Below are 19365 nucleotides of genomic sequence, written 5' to 3' on the forward strand. Positions count from 1 at the left end.
TTCTCTAACCTTTGCGACCTCTTGTAAACTCAGAACCCGAGCAGCCTGGAGTGCGTCATAGTACCACTCCCCCATCCCACCACTCCCCTGAAATCTGAGCCCAGGCCCATGTGTTGGAGATCTTATGTTCACAGGTCCACAAGGGAATCCAGGAAGTCATTTTTTGATGAACTCTACCCCTACCCTCACTGCTGGAAGCAAACTGACTGCTGGAATATGAAATCGTCCTCATAGTTAGTGGGAGGCAGGAGCTGGTGAAAGGAGAGGGATCCTGGAGTTAACTGGTGACCTTTCAGTTTCCTCTGTTTATAGGTCTCATTTTATTTCTACTTGTAATCTTAAATGGGAAACAGATTTGAATACGGTAGAAGTGATGGCATGCCACTTGGAACAACTAGCCAAGTTGTCACCTCTAAACTACACATTTCATTTGTATCCTAAATGTGAGGAAGGGCCATGGGGAAGGCCTAACACAAGCTTGGGATAGTAACCTGCTTCCACAATACAGACTGTTCCTTATTTTTTCATTTTTCTCCCCCAAATGTCAGGGTTATCCAAAGAATGTCTTCAAAGAGAAATCACTAATTTCTGCTGAAAACAGCAAAGAACAATGCAGACTACTTTACATGAGAAAATCTGATGATCAAATTGATCTGCTACAGTTAACTACATTCTTAGGATGAGCTTTATATGGAGAGATCATTTTGTGGAATGCCGAGCACAGAAAAAGATATGTAAGAAGTCCCACAGTCTCTCAACTCCAGTGGTGTCCAGCCAGATACTCAAACTCCATATTCTTGATTCATATTAAAATATTTTAAATTCCTGTTGTTTAGAAGGCTTGGAAAGGCACACAGAAATTAAAGTTCTTACACTGAAAGAAGATGCTAAAGGTTTAGTGTTTTTCACTTTAACAGGAAAAACAAAGTAAATAGAAATAATTTTAGAATAGTATCTAGACTATAAATTTACTCATGTGCCAACAGAATGCTTAAAATATAATAAGTTGATGATATGCTTTGTTAGAAAATGACATTTTTGCTGAAAGAAGAGATGGCATTAATAAGCAGAATTCATGTCTGGAAAAATTGTTCCTAATAATAACTATTAACCAATTTTAGAAGTTTGTAGATGGAGTAGTAAAGATAAAAATTCTAAGAAAAAACCAGTATGACGCTGCATACCTATAATCTCAGCTACTCTGGAAGCTGAGGCAGGAGGACTGCAAATCAAACCCAGGTTGGGTAATTTAGTGAGATGGCCTCAAAATAAAAAATAAAAGGGTCTGAGGATGTAGTTCAATGAGAAGGTCCTGACTTCAATCTGTAGTACAAAAAAAGCAAAGGAAAGCAAACCAACACAAACAAACAAACAAACAAAAACCCTAAGTAATTTATAAGCCTTATAATAATTCTGTTTCTTCCCTAAACTTTAAAAATTAAACTTCAAGTATTTATTGGATTGGTTAATAGTCTTTCTGCTTGTACTTTCCGTGCTGTGAAAAGATTTCCCTCCAGGTTGTTATTTTATTGATGAGAGTATTTTGCAGCAAACCAAATCCACATTAGTCTGAACTTCAGGTATATGATTTTGACCCATGTAACAATCTTAGGCTTGCAATTTGTGCTGTTAGGTTTCTTAATCTAGGTCTAAAATATATGCAGCATAGAGAGTAAAAAAACCAATAGATTGTGCCATCTATGGCAGCATTTGTTCAGCATTTGGTACAAATAGGAGAAAAAAGATACAGAATGCATGGATTGATTTTCAAATTACCTCAATATTTTGAAAACATTTTCACCTGCATGCTGAGAATGCTAAGAATGGCAAGGAAGGCAATTGTGCATTTGCACAGCCTCCACTGCATTCATTTATAAATTACCTCATCACTGACTGAAATTAACACTGATTCTTACAGGCAATTTCTCAATTTCCAATGCTAATTACATTTTTTTTACTTTTAAATTCTGTACCACCTGTTTTGGGCAAGACATCTTAGGCAGCGCGACCGCATTTAATCACAATTTTAATTAACCGCCCTGTAGATGTGAAAAAGAAGCAATTATAATGTAGATGAATGATGATTTTTCTGCATTAAATTGTTTTGTTTCCCTGGTATGTTGATTGTAACACAGCACACAAATACAGTAACTGTACAATTTTTTTCTATTGTAATTTAGTAATTGTTTTTGGAAAACCAGTTTGGGAATGAGTGACTTCATCTGTTTACAAATTGATTGATACTGTTCACTCACTGATTGCTGCAGCGTATATTTTGGTATTGCACAGCCTAGCATAAAATATAATTAGAGATGCACAGGCTTTGCAGCACCATTTTGGAATCTGAAAATCAACTGTAACTGAAGTATGTTTTCCTTGAGCATACTAGTATCAGTTGGGGCTGATGAAATGATAATCAAAACAATGGGCTTTCCAATTCCACCACTAGTAGAAACCCTTGGTTTCAATCTGATAGTCTAATATGGTAAGTTTATGAATTACTCTGTACTAGGCCTGGAAGCTGGGGGCTGGCAAGTCTGAAGCTTGCACAACTCACTCAGATCTATATCACAAGAAGCATACAAGTAAGGTAAGAAAACAGTGATGAAAAATAAAGAGTTACTGCTTTGGAAATGGAAGGATTGTTCCCGACACTCAGGCACAATGCACTGGTGTGCTGTAGCGCTAGCCTATCTCATCTCTACACTAAGAGATACAATAAGATCACATTCGTGCTGCTGGCTTGCAGATACAGATCATTAAAGCCGTACCTCATTGCAGATAAATTCAAAGATCTTATTTATGTGAAGCAGAACTTGTTCCTCAGCTAGGAATGAGTTGGAGGGATAAAGACTGCCATTGACACTGGTTTATGAAACCTTATGCTAACTGAGAGCTAGATGATATACACTTACTATTCGCACATGAGTGGCAATCCGTCCCAGAATGCCCTAGACTAACATCATACCCACTGTCAGTCTCAGGGACATTCTCAATTAATGCACTTTATTGGTATCACAGGGCTGGTGGTTCCCTACAATCATCCAAAGAATAGTCCTGAAATGTGCTCACTTGACTGATTCCTGGGCTAGGCCATTTCTACCAGCCTGGAAAAAAAGGGGTAAAGGCCATATAAGCAATTGTGGATGTTCAAAGAAAACTATTTATGAGATCTCTTCATCTTCTGCTTTGCTTCCTTTTACAAACCATTCCTTAGAAAACCCTAAACTAGGGTAGTTGATTAAAAGGTGAGAAGTCATTTTGGTCCTAGTCACGTATTTGTTATAAAGCATAATGGGGATCATGGTTACATTTAGGGAAATTTAAAGATAGAGTGATAAAAATATGAGTTGGCAGGGGGAAAAAAGATAATATTGAGGTAGGGTTGGGGCAGGAGGATTATTTGGATCACTTCTGTTTGTCCACCTCCTTTATAAATAGTTGCTAACGAAGTATTATTAATAGGACGCACCGAACCCATGCCAACATTCACTTGGTATATTAAGTAAGAATGTCCCCTATTTATATATTAAAAGGTCGATTCTTTGGCCAGTCTGAGATTACATGTCTAAGTCTTGTTCACACCCATGGGTTTAATACAGGCATCTCTGGTGAAAGTAAATGTATGTGCCAGAGAGTGACACAGTCTATGCTGCTGGCAGGTGCAAGTCTTTATCTTGTAGGGGGCTAATTTAAAAAAAAAAAAAAAAGCGGTGAAAGCTTACTCTTGCCTAGGCACCCTGACCTGTGCTGCCCTTTCTGGTTGTAAGTATTATTTCATATAAATAAGCACTGAAGAAAACTACTGCTGGAAAGGTGTGGGGGGGGCTCATTTCACTTAAACCGTCATTGCTAAGCAAGCGTGCGTCGGGCAGGCAGGTGGAGATGGCATGTGCTTCACCCTGGAGACTTCATTTCTGGTTTTCAGCGCAGTCTCCTTGCTTGTTAGCAGCAATGTTTTCAGATGGCTGAATATTTTTCTCTTTTCTGCCACTTTCCTCACCTTCATTACAACAGCTCTCAAGAAAGATGCTGTTTTATGAATGGAGGTAAAAATAATCCTGAATATCGCAAATTATAGCCTCTTTCCCTAATGAAAAGGGAGTGTTCTGTCTGGAGATTGAAACTTCTTCTTCTTTTTTTTTTCCCCATAAAGTTGTTACAGCAGTAATGCTTGTTTGGAAGTTTCTAAAAGTGCTAATAGCTTTGTTGCTGCTGGGGGATGCCATCCCACCAACCTTTCTCTGAGCCATTTATCATCCAGAGAAAATAAAGTACCTGATCCCAGACCCGAGACAGCCTTAGCTCTCGTGGATCTACACACTCTGATCCACTGTGAGTTCCTTTGAGCAGCGAGCCGCTTCCCATGGCTACCTCCTCAGTATCAACTCCCTACCTAATCTCTTAGCAAACACTTGAAGCAAACCTGAAGAAAAGAAAAAAGAGACAGAGGGGGGACCAGAAACCCTGCACAGATAAATCTCAAGACACATACAACAGGACACTGGAATCTAAATTTAGCACAACAACAACAACATCACACACAGACAAAAACAAAACATTTTTGCTCTGTTTTTCAGTACAAAACCGAAGCTTTCCTTCAAAGGGCTGGCTTCTGCCTGTGGAGCAGGGATTTTTGTAACCACAATTTTATTTTTAAATTTCAATACTAATTCTTCTACTCACTCTTAAATAGGGTTCACTTTAACATAAACTCTCTCAATTATTTTTTCTCTTGCTGTTGCAGATGTGCCTACCCTTACATGTATCTGGAGATAGCTTCTTTTATTATCATCTTTTAAATAATAGGACTTTTTAAAAGTCCATCTTGACTGCACTGTGTACACACAAGGTAACTTTTCCTGAGGAATTTATGGGAGAATCCTCTGTTGCAAATAAATAATAACTTTCAACCAATGATCAAAGAAAAATAAATCTTTTACCCTATTAAGACTTTTTAAGACTGGAATCCCATTTTTAAATGGATAACAGCTAAAAGGCTAGTGGCAATCTATTTATTTCCAAAGTTGTGTTTTAATATTGGTTGCAGAGGAACTGGAGGAGTAAATGGACCCTAGGGTCTTCAAAGTTTAAGCTTCTAAAATAAAGTTGGTATGTAGTATTTGAAAGCACATTGTTCAGAATTTAAGTTTTAATATCTAGGAATAAACAGAGCATTAAATCAAGCAAAACTGTGACAAGGCCAATATGCACATGGATGATGCCAGCAAGGCATCTTCAGCCCTTTGTTCACAGCTTAACAAAACTGTGCCGTCACACCACTTTAGTTCAACAGTGCCTGTCGAATGGGCATCAGCAGATCAGCCAATGCCTGTCATACACAGAGCTCCAAGACAGTTTGAAAGCAAGGGCTTATTCAACCTCCAAGTCTAGTTAGAAAGTGAGAAGGATTTTAAATCATCTAGTAAAGACACCAAGTTAGAAGAGATAGAAAAGAATGACAAAAAAAGTGTGCATGTGTATGTGTGCACGCGTGTTTCAAAAACGGGAAAAATATTGAGACAAAGGAAGCACTTTTCATATTTGTTTTTGTTGTGAAAGCGATTATGAAAGTTTTGCAATCATATAATTTTTCTTAAAGTGGCATTCCCAATAGTAAAATAAAAGTTAAATGTCATGACTATCTTAAGATTTTGTCATATTTTTTGGCCTAAAAGCGACTGAATGCACATTCGTATTATCAGGATAGGAAGGTGACCCCATGTTAGTCATTGGAGTATCTCATCAGATGTGGGTTTTGCTATGTGGATTTTTTGTTGACTCAAATGCATTAGCTTTTGAATTTACAGCCTCCTGAGCTCTGGTCACTGTGAACATTTAATCTGCTTCAGAAGAGAAGCCCAGAGAAAACAGACCTAGTAAAGAGAAGGATTTGTTCACTTTCTTACAAGTTAACAATTAGGAATGAAAAAGAGAAAAAATCAAACTGCCTTATTTTCCTTCTATAACACTGATCATGAGATTTGGCTTTTGAGCTTTAATAAGTACTGGGGAGGTGCCTCAGAACTTTCCCTCTGTTTAATTAAGTGTGCCCACTCCCCCGTAGGCATCCAATCAGAGTCCGTGAGAGTGAATCCCAGAGCAGGGCTGAGGAGCCCCAGTGGTAAGAACCAGCTGAAGGTGTTCTGAGCCTCAACCTTTGCAGCTCCTTCAGGATTCGGTGCTACTGAGCTCTACCCAGGAGAAGCTGAAATTTCCTGTACATTGAAGTTGAAAAGCTCTCGCTTTCAGCCTCTCTCCCCCCCTGTCTGTCTTTCACTCTGCTGCTGTCAGTTCGCTGCCTGTACTTTGGCTGTCTCTTTTCCAGTCTCTACTCTGTGAGTTTCTGGCCTGCCAATTTCAACTTGAAGCTTGACTGGGCTGATTTGATGCAAATACCTCCAGGGAAAACCCTGAAACTGATGAACAGTTATGTCAAGTCGATTTTGCACCATCGGGAAAAGGTAACCTCTGCGAGAAAAAAAAAACAACAAGGTTAAAGAGACAAGGGCTTTTCACGTGTAATACCTCTGCTGCACATCTCGTTCACTGTTTACCATCCCTCAGAAATTGTAACTGTCAGAATTAGTCCTAATTGCAGATGCGAAAGCTGCCATTATAATAAAAACAGAGGCAGTGCAGGCATTAAATGTAGCAGCCTAATTTGTGAGACTACAGAAAAGGTAGAGTAAATGAATATTTCATTACTTTAATTACCAGGGACTACTCTTTTCTTGCTGTCTTATGATAAGTGTTGCTGTAACTAGCAACAGCAAACATCCACTAAAACATAAAGTGCAATAATCGTCCTGCTGTCAGGATCACCACTTTAAAATACGAGCAGGGAAAAAATATAATGGTTTATCTATTTCTTAGAGATTGCAGAAGTAGAAGATGGAAATTCATTTAATGTCAGGGACACACACACACACACACACACACACATATATACACACACAGATATACACACAAACACACAGAGGTACCAGTAAACAGGTTTTAGTCAGAGAATAATGGCACCGAAGAGAAAATAAAAATAAAAATAAAAATATCAGACTATACATCTGAAATGCTAGCCCTAAAAGAATGCTGGAAAGAGGAAGGCAGAAGGAAATGTGTTTGGATTCTTTAAGGCAAAATTTTGCTTTGTGTTGCACAATATAATTGGTTGAACATTAAAAAATAAAACTCCAGCGACGAGAGGAAAGATATGACATGGAAGTGGTTTTTAAATGCTTAAGTAAAGGTGGAAAAAGTTCAGGTTGGCAAAAGACAATTCTGTTTTAAAAAACTAGATAAAACTGCCAGATAAAACTGTACTTTGCTTACAGTTCCAGTGTATTGACCACTGACACCTTGGAACACCATGAGCACCTGTCTATAAATTTCAGGTAAAGGGGTGGCCTTCCAGGGAAGTGGTGGCTTGGTGGGAGGTGGGCCTGAGGGCTGGGGGTGTGGTTGAGGAGGTTGCTGAGACTGGTTGAAGCCAGCCTGTCTCTGCATTTATCGCTCTGTCCCAGAGGAGGTGTTTGTTCAACATAGCAGTTTGACAGCACAAAAACACTGTGGCCAGAAGCCCTATCAAAGAAGCTACTGACACGTATCATTTGTGGTCTTGGTTTCACAGGGTAAGACTACCTAGCACTTTTATCTGCACAAGTATAAAACTCCACACATTTCTAAGTGTTCAGTATAGTTTTAGATCCAGCTCCCCCCCATTTTTGCTTGTGAATATTATAAACACTACTTTAAAATACCATCTTTACTCAGAGCTCCAGAACACTGTTTTAAAAACCATAATAATTTGCAGCCAATTTAGAATAATCTCTGTTAAAGTTGGTAATATTGAAGGAAAATGGAAGAAAACAGTTTAAAAAGCACACAGCTAGTAATTTATCCTAAACACTACACTTAAGGCTCACATTAATAGGTGTAAGTTACAGTGAGTCATGTGGCATAGAGAACACTTTTATCCCCTATAAGAAATCCTGCTAAATAAGAATCTACATTAATTCTTCACCTCTACTGGTTTTGTTTGAATATATTTCATTCATAACCTAGACAATTGCAATGAAAGTTAGGAAAAGTACCAGAGTACGGTTCCCATGGTGCATTTGTGTTTGTCTGCATTGGAGACTGTGTGCATATGGGCTGTATTTGGTTTTCAAATTCCCATCAACAGAGCAAAGGTGATGGAAAATCTTTAAAGGACAACCATTTTGTTTAGCGATATTTCCCTCTTAATGGGTCTATTTATTATGAAAACACAGCTTACCAAGTTCTTTATATGTAAACTTCACCTCTTAAAACTGAGAAATCTCATGATGTGAAACACTTCCATCGATGTGCTTGGTGTCTAAAATAGAAACTTAGGTACTTCCAAGAATAAGCAAATTGCAAAGTTTCCTTGATTACAGTTACTTGGCTATACACAGCAGCATAAGTACAATTTAAACTAAGAAACAGTGAAAGCTATATGCTATATTTATAGATCACTGGGTTACTGAATTCCTTGAAACGTACTCATAGTTGGAGAGGAAAAAAAACTCAGATCTTACATAGCATGATGTTCTAATTTGTTGATCTATTATTGATTGCTCAGGGAGGGAGTAGCTATTACCTTGTCAGGAGCATTTTTTCTTTCCTAGAGTTAATTATAAAAAGAAATACAAAGAATATAAAGAACAAATTCACTATGCTTTCATATAAGCAATGTAACTCAATGTACAGAAGAATTCACTACAGTTTTTCATGTAGAACATGTTTTCTTTTTTTGTCATGGGAAATCATTAATGACAATTAACTATTCCCCAAAGAACATGGTCATTTATCTCTATCACCTGAAACTATTTAAAAATGTTTCTTACTGTATCACAGGGATTTCAAAATAACCCTTTATATTTTTGCTCTTGTGATACAGTTGGCTAAACTGACCAATTCAGTGTTTGAGAAAGCATCTTCATTTGAGTGGCATTTAAAAATTAAATGTCAAAATTCTCTACTCAGGAATTAGACCTCTTCCAATTTTTAATAGCATATAGGTAGGTTTAACATTAAATACGCAGAAACTAAGAAGACAAGGAACAACTTAGAAATGGGTTACATATGACATTTAAATGGGTTAATATGACACTTAACCCTATAGGTGGTAGGAAAAGCTATTTGGATTCCTTACTACATAGCAAAGCTTTTAAAAAGGCAGAAAGTAAAAGTAACTTGAACATGTACAACAGCAGTTCTGTACTGACTTACAAGTCTAACAATGACTTCAAATCTCAGTTTTCAGCTCAGCTCAGTAATAAAACTAAATTTGTAAAGAATCATTAATTGTCATGATTCCTCAATTGAAAAATGAAAGCAAAGTTCAATCAGATCTTTCTTGAAATGTTCGCTCTCCTTCCAGCCCTCATATATTCGAGCTGCTTGCTCTTCTGAGTCTGGTTTTAAAAGCCCATATTAATTTCTAGCCAAGACTGCAGCACCCACTGTCAGTGTGCAAGGCTTTATCAGCTCTCAGACTTTCTTAGGTCACAAACAATATCTGATGAGACATTGATCATCTTCCTCTCTTTTCTCTCTTCAGCTCCTCTAACTTTCCTGTCAGAAGCACGAGAAAATATGCACGGTTACTGTTGCTGAGGGGAGACAAAGTTTAACTTCTGGGTTGGCAATCGGAGAATAATTCATGAGCAGATTTCTAGCAAATGATATGATTTGCTAAATTTTGGTCTTTGATTTATATTTATGTACTCCTGCTACTGCTAAGATTTTGCCAACCTCAATTAGATCATGAATGAGATCATTTTAATTCAGCCCCCAAACTGTGACCTGACCGGGGTCTGAAAGTGTTCAAAAAGTAATTTTAAGCCTCCCTTTGATTTGAAAAGGAATACTGCATGCTTGGTTGTTCATACAAATAACATAAAACTTAATTATTGGATGATTTGGCAGAGGACCTTCTTGCCAAACAACAGTCAATGCCAGCTACTATGATGCTAGCGCTGCCTGGGTCCCTGCGCCCATAGCCTCCTTGTATACGGCGTTTGTTCATTGTGTCTCTGGGCAAGATGCTTTCAAATAGGATGCGCGGATCCGGGAGGCAGGGTGCAACCCCGGGGTGTACCATATTTATAACTCCAGTTAAAAATGCTGTCTCACCTAGAAGGGAAGTAGATCTGCGCTGTCAAATCACCAGGAGGCTGTGACAAAGGGAGCTTGCAGCCTGACACACGGTGTAACAACATAGCAAACACCTTTAATTCTGTCACGTCTCTTACTCTTTACTTTCTCACACATTTATGGCTGTTCGAACGTTGACACCTACATGCTTTTTCGAAACTAAATAAGGCAATCTTATTTAAGACCAAATGCAACACCTGTAAAGTTATTCTTATGCCCAGCAAAAAATAACCATTAACTCCTTCCTCATGAAAGCTGCCGTGCTTGCTTTGGAAAGTCTCAAGTTGGTAATAGCTGGCTTGGGGCCCTGACTCTGAGGCTCACATGACCTCCAGAGCTCTGACAGATAGACAAGACTTCCCCCTCAAAAAGATGTGGAGGGAGAGATAATGTTACTGTCCGAATTTGCCTCTCGTAGGTTTTCAACTTGAAGCCCCTTTCTTCAATCGCAAACTTCTGCTGTCTTTTATAGTAAGGGGCAAGGCCTCAGCTGCTTCATTCCCTCTAGTGACCGTAGTCTAATATTTTAAAAGCCAGAAATGAAAATAGCTTTTCTAAAGATATTTCCTGGAATTTTTAATGTACTGCCTTGATTCCTTTTTTTTTTTTTTTCTATTTTTTTCCTTGCCAATTATAAACCACCATTTGGAGGGCTTATGAGCAATGTAAGTCCACCTCATCTAATTAAACCACATTGTTTTAAAAGCTTGAACAGTTTTCATGTCTACAAGACTTGTCTGAATAATAAACTGCTAGAGCCAGAATTCTGAATGTCTTTGGAGAGCCAGGATTTCATCTGCTGAGCGCAAAAGGGCAGGCACTTAAAGAGTTAAAGAGTGTTCCCGCATAGCTGGGTAGGTTAATATCACAGCTGCCTGGTAAAGCATTATCCCCCTACCTCACTTAACAAAAGCCTCCTTTTGCAAACAGACTTCCACTTTCCCCCCAAGTGTCCAAAGGTGTTTACTGAAGTAAATCTGTCTAAATCCTTCATTGCTTGGGTCATGGGGGTGGATAGGAGGGGTGAAGGTGTAAGGATAATCTCTTTTTGTAAATTCTGTAAATCTTCTGGGGAAAAAAAATCAGGAATCTGTGTCACATGTTTATGTACAACTTCTAATATATCTTAGTGTTGGTCTTATAAGTGAAATGTGCCACAATGGGTTTTGGAAAAGCCCCCCATTTCAAACAATTCACTGTGCTATTTGGAGAAATATACTTCCAAAGTTGTGTGCGAGGGTGTGTGTGGTGTGTTGTATGTGTAATCTAATTGTTGGAGAAAAACTGTTGGTATCTCCAAAGTGGTTTCAGAAAGGGGAGGAAAGACAAGACAGTTTAGGAGCAAGATAACACAGCTGAAAAGTTGTCACGAGAGGTTTCTGCATTTGCCGAGGTCTTGTTCCAGTACCATTAACTGCATGTTACTTTTGCATGTTGAAAATGGAGGCAAATAGCACTGTAAAACCTGACAGGTCTGCCTGAGAGGGTTTAAACAATCCCCAGTAAGCAGGAGCCCTTGAGGCACAAACTTTCTCTCTCAAGAGAACGTGAATACCACCAACCCCTCCCTACAAGTCTTAAAGCATCCAGTTTGAGATACAAAAAGGCTGTCATCTCACAAATGTTAAACATACTAAAAAAATCTGAAAAAAAAAGTATGGAGAAGGTGTGAAAAACGTGGCACTTTACAGCCCTCAAAGCTTTTTAAAATAGAACAACTTTTCCCCCTAAAATTCTTTTCAGAGAATTTTTTTTTTTCCTTTTTGGCTCATTTGAGAGTTTCTTTCTTGGCTTTTTTCCCCTTTCATTTGAAAATATGAATTATCATAAAAAGTCAGGGGGGAAAATGGGAAAGTCTTTTCCAGTTTTTCTGAAGATTTATCAGTGTGTTTAGGCTGGGTGTGAGTGCTGTCACTGAGGCCAGACCAGGGGCCCAGTCTCCAGCTTGCCCAGTCCCCCACCCCCACCACAGTAAACAATCATAGTTATTAAAGCGAAATCGTAGGGAGCTCTCAGGGGCGGGAAGTCCACACACCTGACCCCAATCCTAACAGGCTCTGGGGGAGAATTTGATCCTTCTCTGACACTTTTTAACCTCAAGTGTTGAGCGGGTGGCCATGAATAGTACAGACATGCCATCTTGTAACACTATATGCCTGTCAGGAGGGACAGGGCCTGGTTGAGCATCAACTATGTAAGGCTGGTAACTAGGGGAAGCCCAACAAACAGCCACAAACACCTAAGTTATTTTACTCAGCTAGTACCCTCTGCCTCTCTCTCTCTCTCTCTCTCTCTCTCTCTCTCTCTCTCTCTCTCTCTCTCTCTCTCTTTTCATCTTGGCTTTCTGTGGCAGAATGCAAATGGAGCCTGCCGGCGGTGAAAGGGCTGAATTGTGATTAAGAAGAAGAAGAGCTCCTTTCTTTGTTCTCCCCTCAGGGGATGTTTACTGGGAGAGACACAGCGGATCAGATATGAAAGGCATTCAGGTCAGCATTGATGTGAGCGAAAGTGAAATCATACCTAAGGCATTCAAAAGACCGCCGTGTCAGGGGTTCAGCTAACGGTACAGCTACTGTGTGTGTGTCTTCCCAGAGAGGCAAAAATCTTTTTACAGACGATTTTTTTCTCTCTGATTTACTACAAAATTATAAGTCCCCTCTCCACACCATTTACTTCCTCCCACATGACACAGAAGTATTTTCTGGTGTACCACACCTGAAATCAGACCAACTTCTAATAACTGTATTACCTAAATGAACCAGCAAGACACCATCTGAACTGTGAAATCATTTTTTCTAAACAGGTGTATTCCTGTGAGGCTGCATATATGCATAAGGTGTAGGACAGAACTGAGAGAAGAGAAAAGCTAGAGACACACACATGGATGGTTTTTCCCTTGACATCCTGAGAAGAAATACAACACACACACACATGCTCATGCGTGTGTGCACACTCACACACACACACTCACACACTCCCCACAGAAAAACAGCACAGAACACCTTAAAAAGAAATCCTTTATTTACTTTGTAACTACTAGTTACACTTTTCTTGAGAGCTTTCACTCTGACACAACTGTCGCCCAAGATAAAAGTATTTGGCACATAGCTGTTAAGGCAAGGGCTTCCATAGAGCTTACTGATTTTATCGTTCCCCATTTAAAAATGCTTGATGAAGAAATACTTGGTTCTTACTTTTTAAAAGTTTACACCCCCCAAAGCCCAAATAGTCATTCAATAGATTTTCCAAGTGGTAAACTGATGCTGTTGGCATAAACAGAGCTACATAAATATATACAAAATTCACAAATCACAGCAAACATACAAATAACAAGAAGGTGGCGGATGTTTCAAAGCTTAAAAATAAAAAGAAAAATCACATTTCATCTTTTGATTGTTAAAGAAGGAAAAGAAAGAAAGAAGGAGGGAACGGGGCTACATGCATTGGTTTTAAATCATCCTTCCCTCTGCTTGAATTATTATTTTCAACCTTCACATGTTGGCTAAAAAGCATATTTGGGCTTATGTTAACATCTGCTTTTGTGGTGACATGTAATTCTGTATATTTTCAACTAGTGTTTCTGCATCACAGATTTTCCTCCTTTATCTCTTTGCTCTAAAAAGACAACCAAAGAGCAATCAAAAAGGTGTCTGACTTGGCCATTCAGACAATTGCCCCCTTGTGGGAATGCGGGAATGAATGGTACAGTGGACACCCCAGCACCATTGACGTTATAAACATGTAAATGAAACACATTAGGGCAGACAATCAATTGTCTGTGAGCACTGCAGACCTGCGCTCCCTCTCTCTGTGACAGGCACAAAATAGTGTCTACCTTGGGAAGCCACGGTACTGAAGAGGAGAAGGACAAAGAATCCCCTTTCACACACAAGCAAATGTACCTTAAAAGCGTTGGAAGAATGCAGATGACAAAAACTGTTGTGAGAAAAGAATCCCCCACATCTTGGAAAGGCGCGGCTCTGCTAGAGAGCTAGCAATGCTCTCCTTTCCTACCTTCAGGAAACATTTTCCCCAGGAAATATTCTTAATATGGTATTAGGGTCTTTGATAATCTCTTGGAATTTTCTTTAAGCAAATTAGGAAAGGAAGAAGAGACAGACACATGTGAAATCTATGATAGCAGTTTAGTAGGGAAGTTTCGTCTTGGTTTTATCCATTGGAAAATAAATGCTGAAATGTATACATTTATTTTTATTTGGCAACAGAAAAGCAATGCAAAGTTTAAAACCTTTAGCCTACCTTAACCCTTAGTGGACCATGATACAGATGCCAGCAGCCTAGTGACTGGACCTGCTAAGGAGCAATGTGTGTTTCTACCCTAATTAACTTAGTTTTTCCAAATCAAAATAAAACAAATAGATATGTCTAGATACACAGCCCTCAGCCTTGTATGTGTGCAGCATGACAAAACTTGCAGAAGATCTAAACAGAGCAAACAGGATGGAGATGGATATCCTTGGAGCCCTCTCAGAACTGGTACCTGCCACACAACTGCCTGAGTCTGCCTGAGTGCTCTCAGAGTCTGGAAAACAGTTTCCCTGTGAGCCATCAACTTCACGAAGAAAGCTGCTTGCAAAAGATTTCTGTTATAGCAAAGACAACCAAGTCTGTGGTGGACTGTGATCAGAAGGAAAGTTCCCACCTCAGCGTGTAGTGGGCTCTGACACCTTGGTTGCCCACTCCAACTTTATCTCAGGCAGCAGAGCTGGAATCTCATCCTGCAGAAGGGGTGAACTGCATTTCCTTTTCTTTCTATTTAAACACCTCTGAAACAGGAGCACCTTCCCTTCCTTTAAGGAATAGATGAGGAGGGAGGTTTATTTTAAACAGGGAGAATCACCTCTGCTTATGTTCGTTTCTCCTCCCCTAAATAGCCTTGAAAACATTCAACTTAGCCCCTTTCCTTTACCAATTGTGCAGAGACTAAAGGTGCCTAGAAAGCTCCTTCACCCCCCCCCCCACCCCAACAGCTCCCAACTCTTAAGCAGAAACTTTGGAGAAAAATCAAATGCAACTTTTCTTTCCTCCATTTCCTTTTTCTTTCCTCCTAATTTAGTTTTCCCTGAAAAGACAACTTCATCTCCTTCTCTGAAACAAGCAGTTTCCGGATATGATTTTTGTTACAATGTGCATGTGCCTGTGGGTGAGTTTTCAGATGCTGACGCCGGAAGGCAGCAGGCTAGAGAGACAGACACCTCTTTCCAGGCTCCGAGGGAGGCAGGAGGGGAGCTGGAGCATCCCAGGACCAGCTGCCTGAACCAGAGGCAAAGCAACAAACTTTACAAGTTACCAACAGGCTTGGCTGCACCCGTGGCAGCCCCAGCCGGGCATCCCCTCTCTGAATGTTTATTCCTGACTCCAAGGCTGTGTGGAGATAGTGGGGTATAATCAGGGGAATACAAAAGGGGGGCTGAGTTTCCCCCTTCCACTCCAGCTTTAGTGAAAGTGTTACAAAGTGAGCCAGGCGACTGAGGATCATCTGACTGAACTTTCTTGAAAGCGACACACATTCTTGTCTTCGGGCAACTTGCTTTTTGCCTCCTTCCCCCTCACCCCACTCCCTCTTTCCTGCTGCACATCTTATTTTCTGGGAAGAGATTTCCTCCTTTCCATGTGGGGGAAAGGAGACTCTGCCTGCTATGGGTTAGTTTGGCCCTGGTACTTCTCTGCCAGGCGTCCTGCTAGCCTATGAATCTGGAAGCTTGGAATTTGGATTCTTGTTCTCTGTACATTTATTTTATTCGAACTGTATCTTTCTCTTTTGCTTGTTAATAACTGTGCACAGCATTGTTTTCTAGCCCATCATTTCAAGCAGCTTTCCAAACACACAGTGCTTTATGTTTATCTCCTTGTCGCCTTAGTCTGTATACACACTGTTGACTTCATTAACATTATATAAAGTGCCATTTTAGGTTCTTGGATGGCCATCTTCTGTTTTTTCTGCTTTTAGCGTCTACGTCTATGATTTTTATTGTTATTATTCCTTTCCAAGAATTTCTATATGATGATAAGCATCATCATATTTAGTGTTATCAGCAAAGACACAAGCTCAAAAGTGACATCTTTTCCATGAATCCAGGAAAGAAGAAAAATCCACTCAGTTCAGATAAATCCTGGCAATTCCCAAAGGAAAAGGCACTGGATACGTGTTTGATGAGAAAGAAAATGAAAAAGGTTGGTGGGGGGGTCTTTTCTACCTGCTGCTCAAAACGAGGACATTGTTCAGTCACATTAAACCCAATGAAAACACTGACAAGTAACCAATTTACAGCATGTTTTCTCACAGATTATTCGGAAAAAGAGACAGGTAACAGTCAAAGTTAGAAAGGCTGTAAGCAACAGACAGACTTGGTGTTAAATGTGCAGGGTCTGAGTTGAATTCCTTAAAACACGTAATTCAACTTTCCATTTCGGAGTGTGGAGGCTTCTCCCCAATTAGTGGCCGGGTGGTGGAGAAATGGACGCAGTGTCCAGGACTGCACAGCTCCTTGGCACTCCGTTCCACCTGCGAGGCCCCCAACAGGACTCCTTCACTGCTAGACCCAGAGGGTCCCCAGGAAGCTGGGATCTCTCTCTTTCCCCAGAACTGGGCTTTGACCTGACCTCAGTGCTGGGGCCAGGCTGGTCATCAGTGGCAAAATCCTAGGGGGTGGGAGGAGGAAGACGAGACACTCTGGTCTTCTCTGTATCTTCTCTGCAAAATAATACTTCTGGTAGCCATACTTTAAATCTCATTCTCTCTTAAAAAATAATGACTGTTTAACATAAGAAAAAAAGCCTCCTTGACACAAAGCTTTTGTTATCCAGTTGATCAGCAACGTGCTTTAGATACTTGTAAGAGGGGGGAAAATGCCCCATAACAGACATTGATTTTAGAAAATCAATAACCAACATTTAATAAAAGGAACAGAAGAAACACAAGAGAGGAGAGGGGGACATTAGGTGTAATTTTAGTGTCTACTAAATTACCCAGAGATGGAGAAGGGGAGGTCTCCTGTGTAAGGAGACCACCTTAAATAATGCCAGGCACCAGAGTGAAGAAAAATTAAATTAAGAGAGAGGGAGAGACAGACAGAGGAGAGAGAGAGAGAGAGAGAGAGAGAGAGAGAGAGAGAGAGAGAGAGAGACTTGAAAAGAGGCAGCCTGATTTGAATCTTGGGGAAGCAGCTCAGAATATATTATTGTACTTGTTTTTTGTAATACTAAGCCAAGCAAATAGATCAAAGACAGCACAAAGAGGAAAGGCAGGATAACGTAACGAACAGTTTCTGACTAAAATTCCTCTATCACTCCCCCATATGGTTCGACACCTCCATCACAACAAGCAAAAGACACACACACACACACACACACACACACACACACACACACACACACGAGAGAGAGAGAGAGAGAGAGAGAGAGAGAGAGAGAGAGAGAGAGAGAGAGAAGAGAGAGGCGCATCATTTGTCTCTAATCAAAATTCTCTGGTCTTTGTGTTTTTTCACTCCAGCACCCCACATTGCGCCCCAGCCGCCCCCGCTCAGCGCCCCGTTGCCCTCGGGCCGGCCGGGGGCGCGCACAATGGGCTTCGCTATCGGAAAGTTGCTCCAAGTGGGCCCGGGCGTCCTAGCAGGCGCGGGCTGGGGCTGCGTGCAGCCGGCGGGCGCTGCGACCCCGCGCCCCACTCGGGAGCATCTACGCGGCCCAGCGCGGGATCCGGCTGAGAGCGAAGGGAGCGAGAAGTTTCCTTTCTGACTGCGCTGGCGCTGGCTCGCTTGTTTGTTTTGAGGGTGCTTTTTTTCTTCTTAAACTCAGTATCCTCGGCAGCTCCCCCAACACCCTGCCTGGTCCCCAGCCCTCTCCCCTCCCCCAGGCGCCTTCCGCGCACTTGCCAATCACTTTTCCCTTTTATTCCCACGATTTTGTTTGGGGGTAATACCTAGGGGGTCGCGCTCTCTCCTCCCCCCCGCCTCTCCCTCCCCCCCCCCCGCCTTCCCGTCCCTGCGCTGGGGTCCGGCTGCGCTGTCACCCTCCCGCAATCTGCACCTCGGGGCCCCGCACCCCAGCGCCTTCCGGACCCCGCCGGGGTGGCGGGCGCCGCGACCCGGTGGAAACTGCCGGAAAAGTCCCGCTGCGCCCGGGGACTCCTCCAGCCTCGCCGGGGCCGAGCCGCCGCTCCGCACCCCGCGCCCGCGCCGCGCCGGCCGCCGCGTCCCTCCCACCGCGTCCGGCTGCCGCGGACCGTTACTTGGCGCTCGGAGCGGCGGCCCGGAGACTCCGGCAAGAAACTTTCCGGCCCGCCGAGGCGCGGCCGGCCCCGCGCCGCCTCGCCCGCGGGCTCCCCGCCGCCCTCGCCTCGCCTCCGCCGGGTGCCGCCGGCCGGAGCCCGCGCCCCCGCCCTGCCCTCCCGGCTGCGGACCGGCCGGCGGGACCCGGCGCCGCGCGAGCGAGCGGGAGGCGGAGGCGGAGGCGCAGGAGGGCGCGGGCGGGGGCGCGGGGCTGCGGGCCGGGGCCGGGGCGCGGGGCGCGGGGCGCGGGCGCGGGGGCTCCCCAACTCCCCCGGCGCGGCCGCGGCGCCGGGCTCCACCGCCGGCCGCCGAGAGGAGCTCGCCCGCCCGCCCGCCGCCCGCCCGCGAGCCCCGCCGCCGCCGCCGCCCGGCTCCTTCCCGGCCCCCGCCCTGCTCCCGGGGCTCGAGCCGCGGAGTGGCCCGGAAAAGTTTGGCTCGGGCGGCTTCTTACCGTTTTTCCTCCGGGGATTGGCTTGTTTGCGCCTCTTGCACCGGGGGCCATCCGCCATGATCGGCTGCTTCATTGATAAGAGCGGATCAGATGGCAGTTCGCATGGACTCGGCGCCCTGCTCCGGCAGCACGCAGGCTCGATCTAGCAACCAAACACACGACAATGTGGGCATCGCCCGCGCCCATCGAGACGCGCGCGGGCGGCCCAGGGGAGCCGGGCCAGGGCCCGGGCGAGCACCCATCCGCGCCCCCGACGCCGAAGCGAAACTTGTGCGGCCCCCTCCCCGCCCCCCGCCCGGCCGGGCCCCGAGGCGCTTTGTGTTTGTTACTGTTTGGTGTGTTGCGCTCGCGAGGCGATCAGAGAGACAAGAATTACATCTTCAAAATGACTCATAACTCCTGACCGTATGAGGGAATGCACACGGCGGTACAGTAAGCCTGCCT

General features: G+C 42.8%; 1 protein-coding gene and 1 long non-coding RNA gene across 3 annotated transcripts in view; one reads left to right on the forward strand and one right to left on the reverse strand.

The window, feature by feature from the left end:
• Zeb2 (zinc finger E-box binding homeobox 2) overlaps positions 1-19062 on the reverse strand; it is a 127120-nt gene extending 108058 nt beyond the window's left edge. Inside the window, exon 1 of one of the 2 annotated variants that reach the window (XM_023561107.2) lies at positions 18922-19062. Coding sequence is in view for 1 of the 2 variants with exons in the window: in XM_013142388.3 (XP_012997842.1) it covers positions 18922-18994 (73 nt within the window). In the remaining variant the exon portion in view is untranslated. The remainder of the gene's footprint in view (positions 1-18921) is intronic. The other variant, XM_013142388.3, reaches the window with a different exon arrangement.
• On the forward strand, positions 6097-10891 carry LOC106025437 (uncharacterized). The gene is made up of 3 exons (XR_001199013.3): positions 6097-6464; positions 7332-7391; positions 9584-10891. It is a non-coding gene; the product is annotated as an uncharacterized LOC106025437 (long non-coding RNA).
• Positions 19063-19365: the final 303 nt, after the last annotated feature.

Source organism: Cavia porcellus, unplaced genomic scaffold (genome assembly GCF_034190915.1).
Source record: "Cavia porcellus strain 051 isolate PalLab524CR breed Dunkin Hartley unplaced genomic scaffold, mCavPor4.1 scaffold_12, whole genome shotgun sequence".
NCBI classification, from domain to species: domain Eukaryota; kingdom Metazoa; phylum Chordata; class Mammalia; order Rodentia; family Caviidae; genus Cavia; species Cavia porcellus.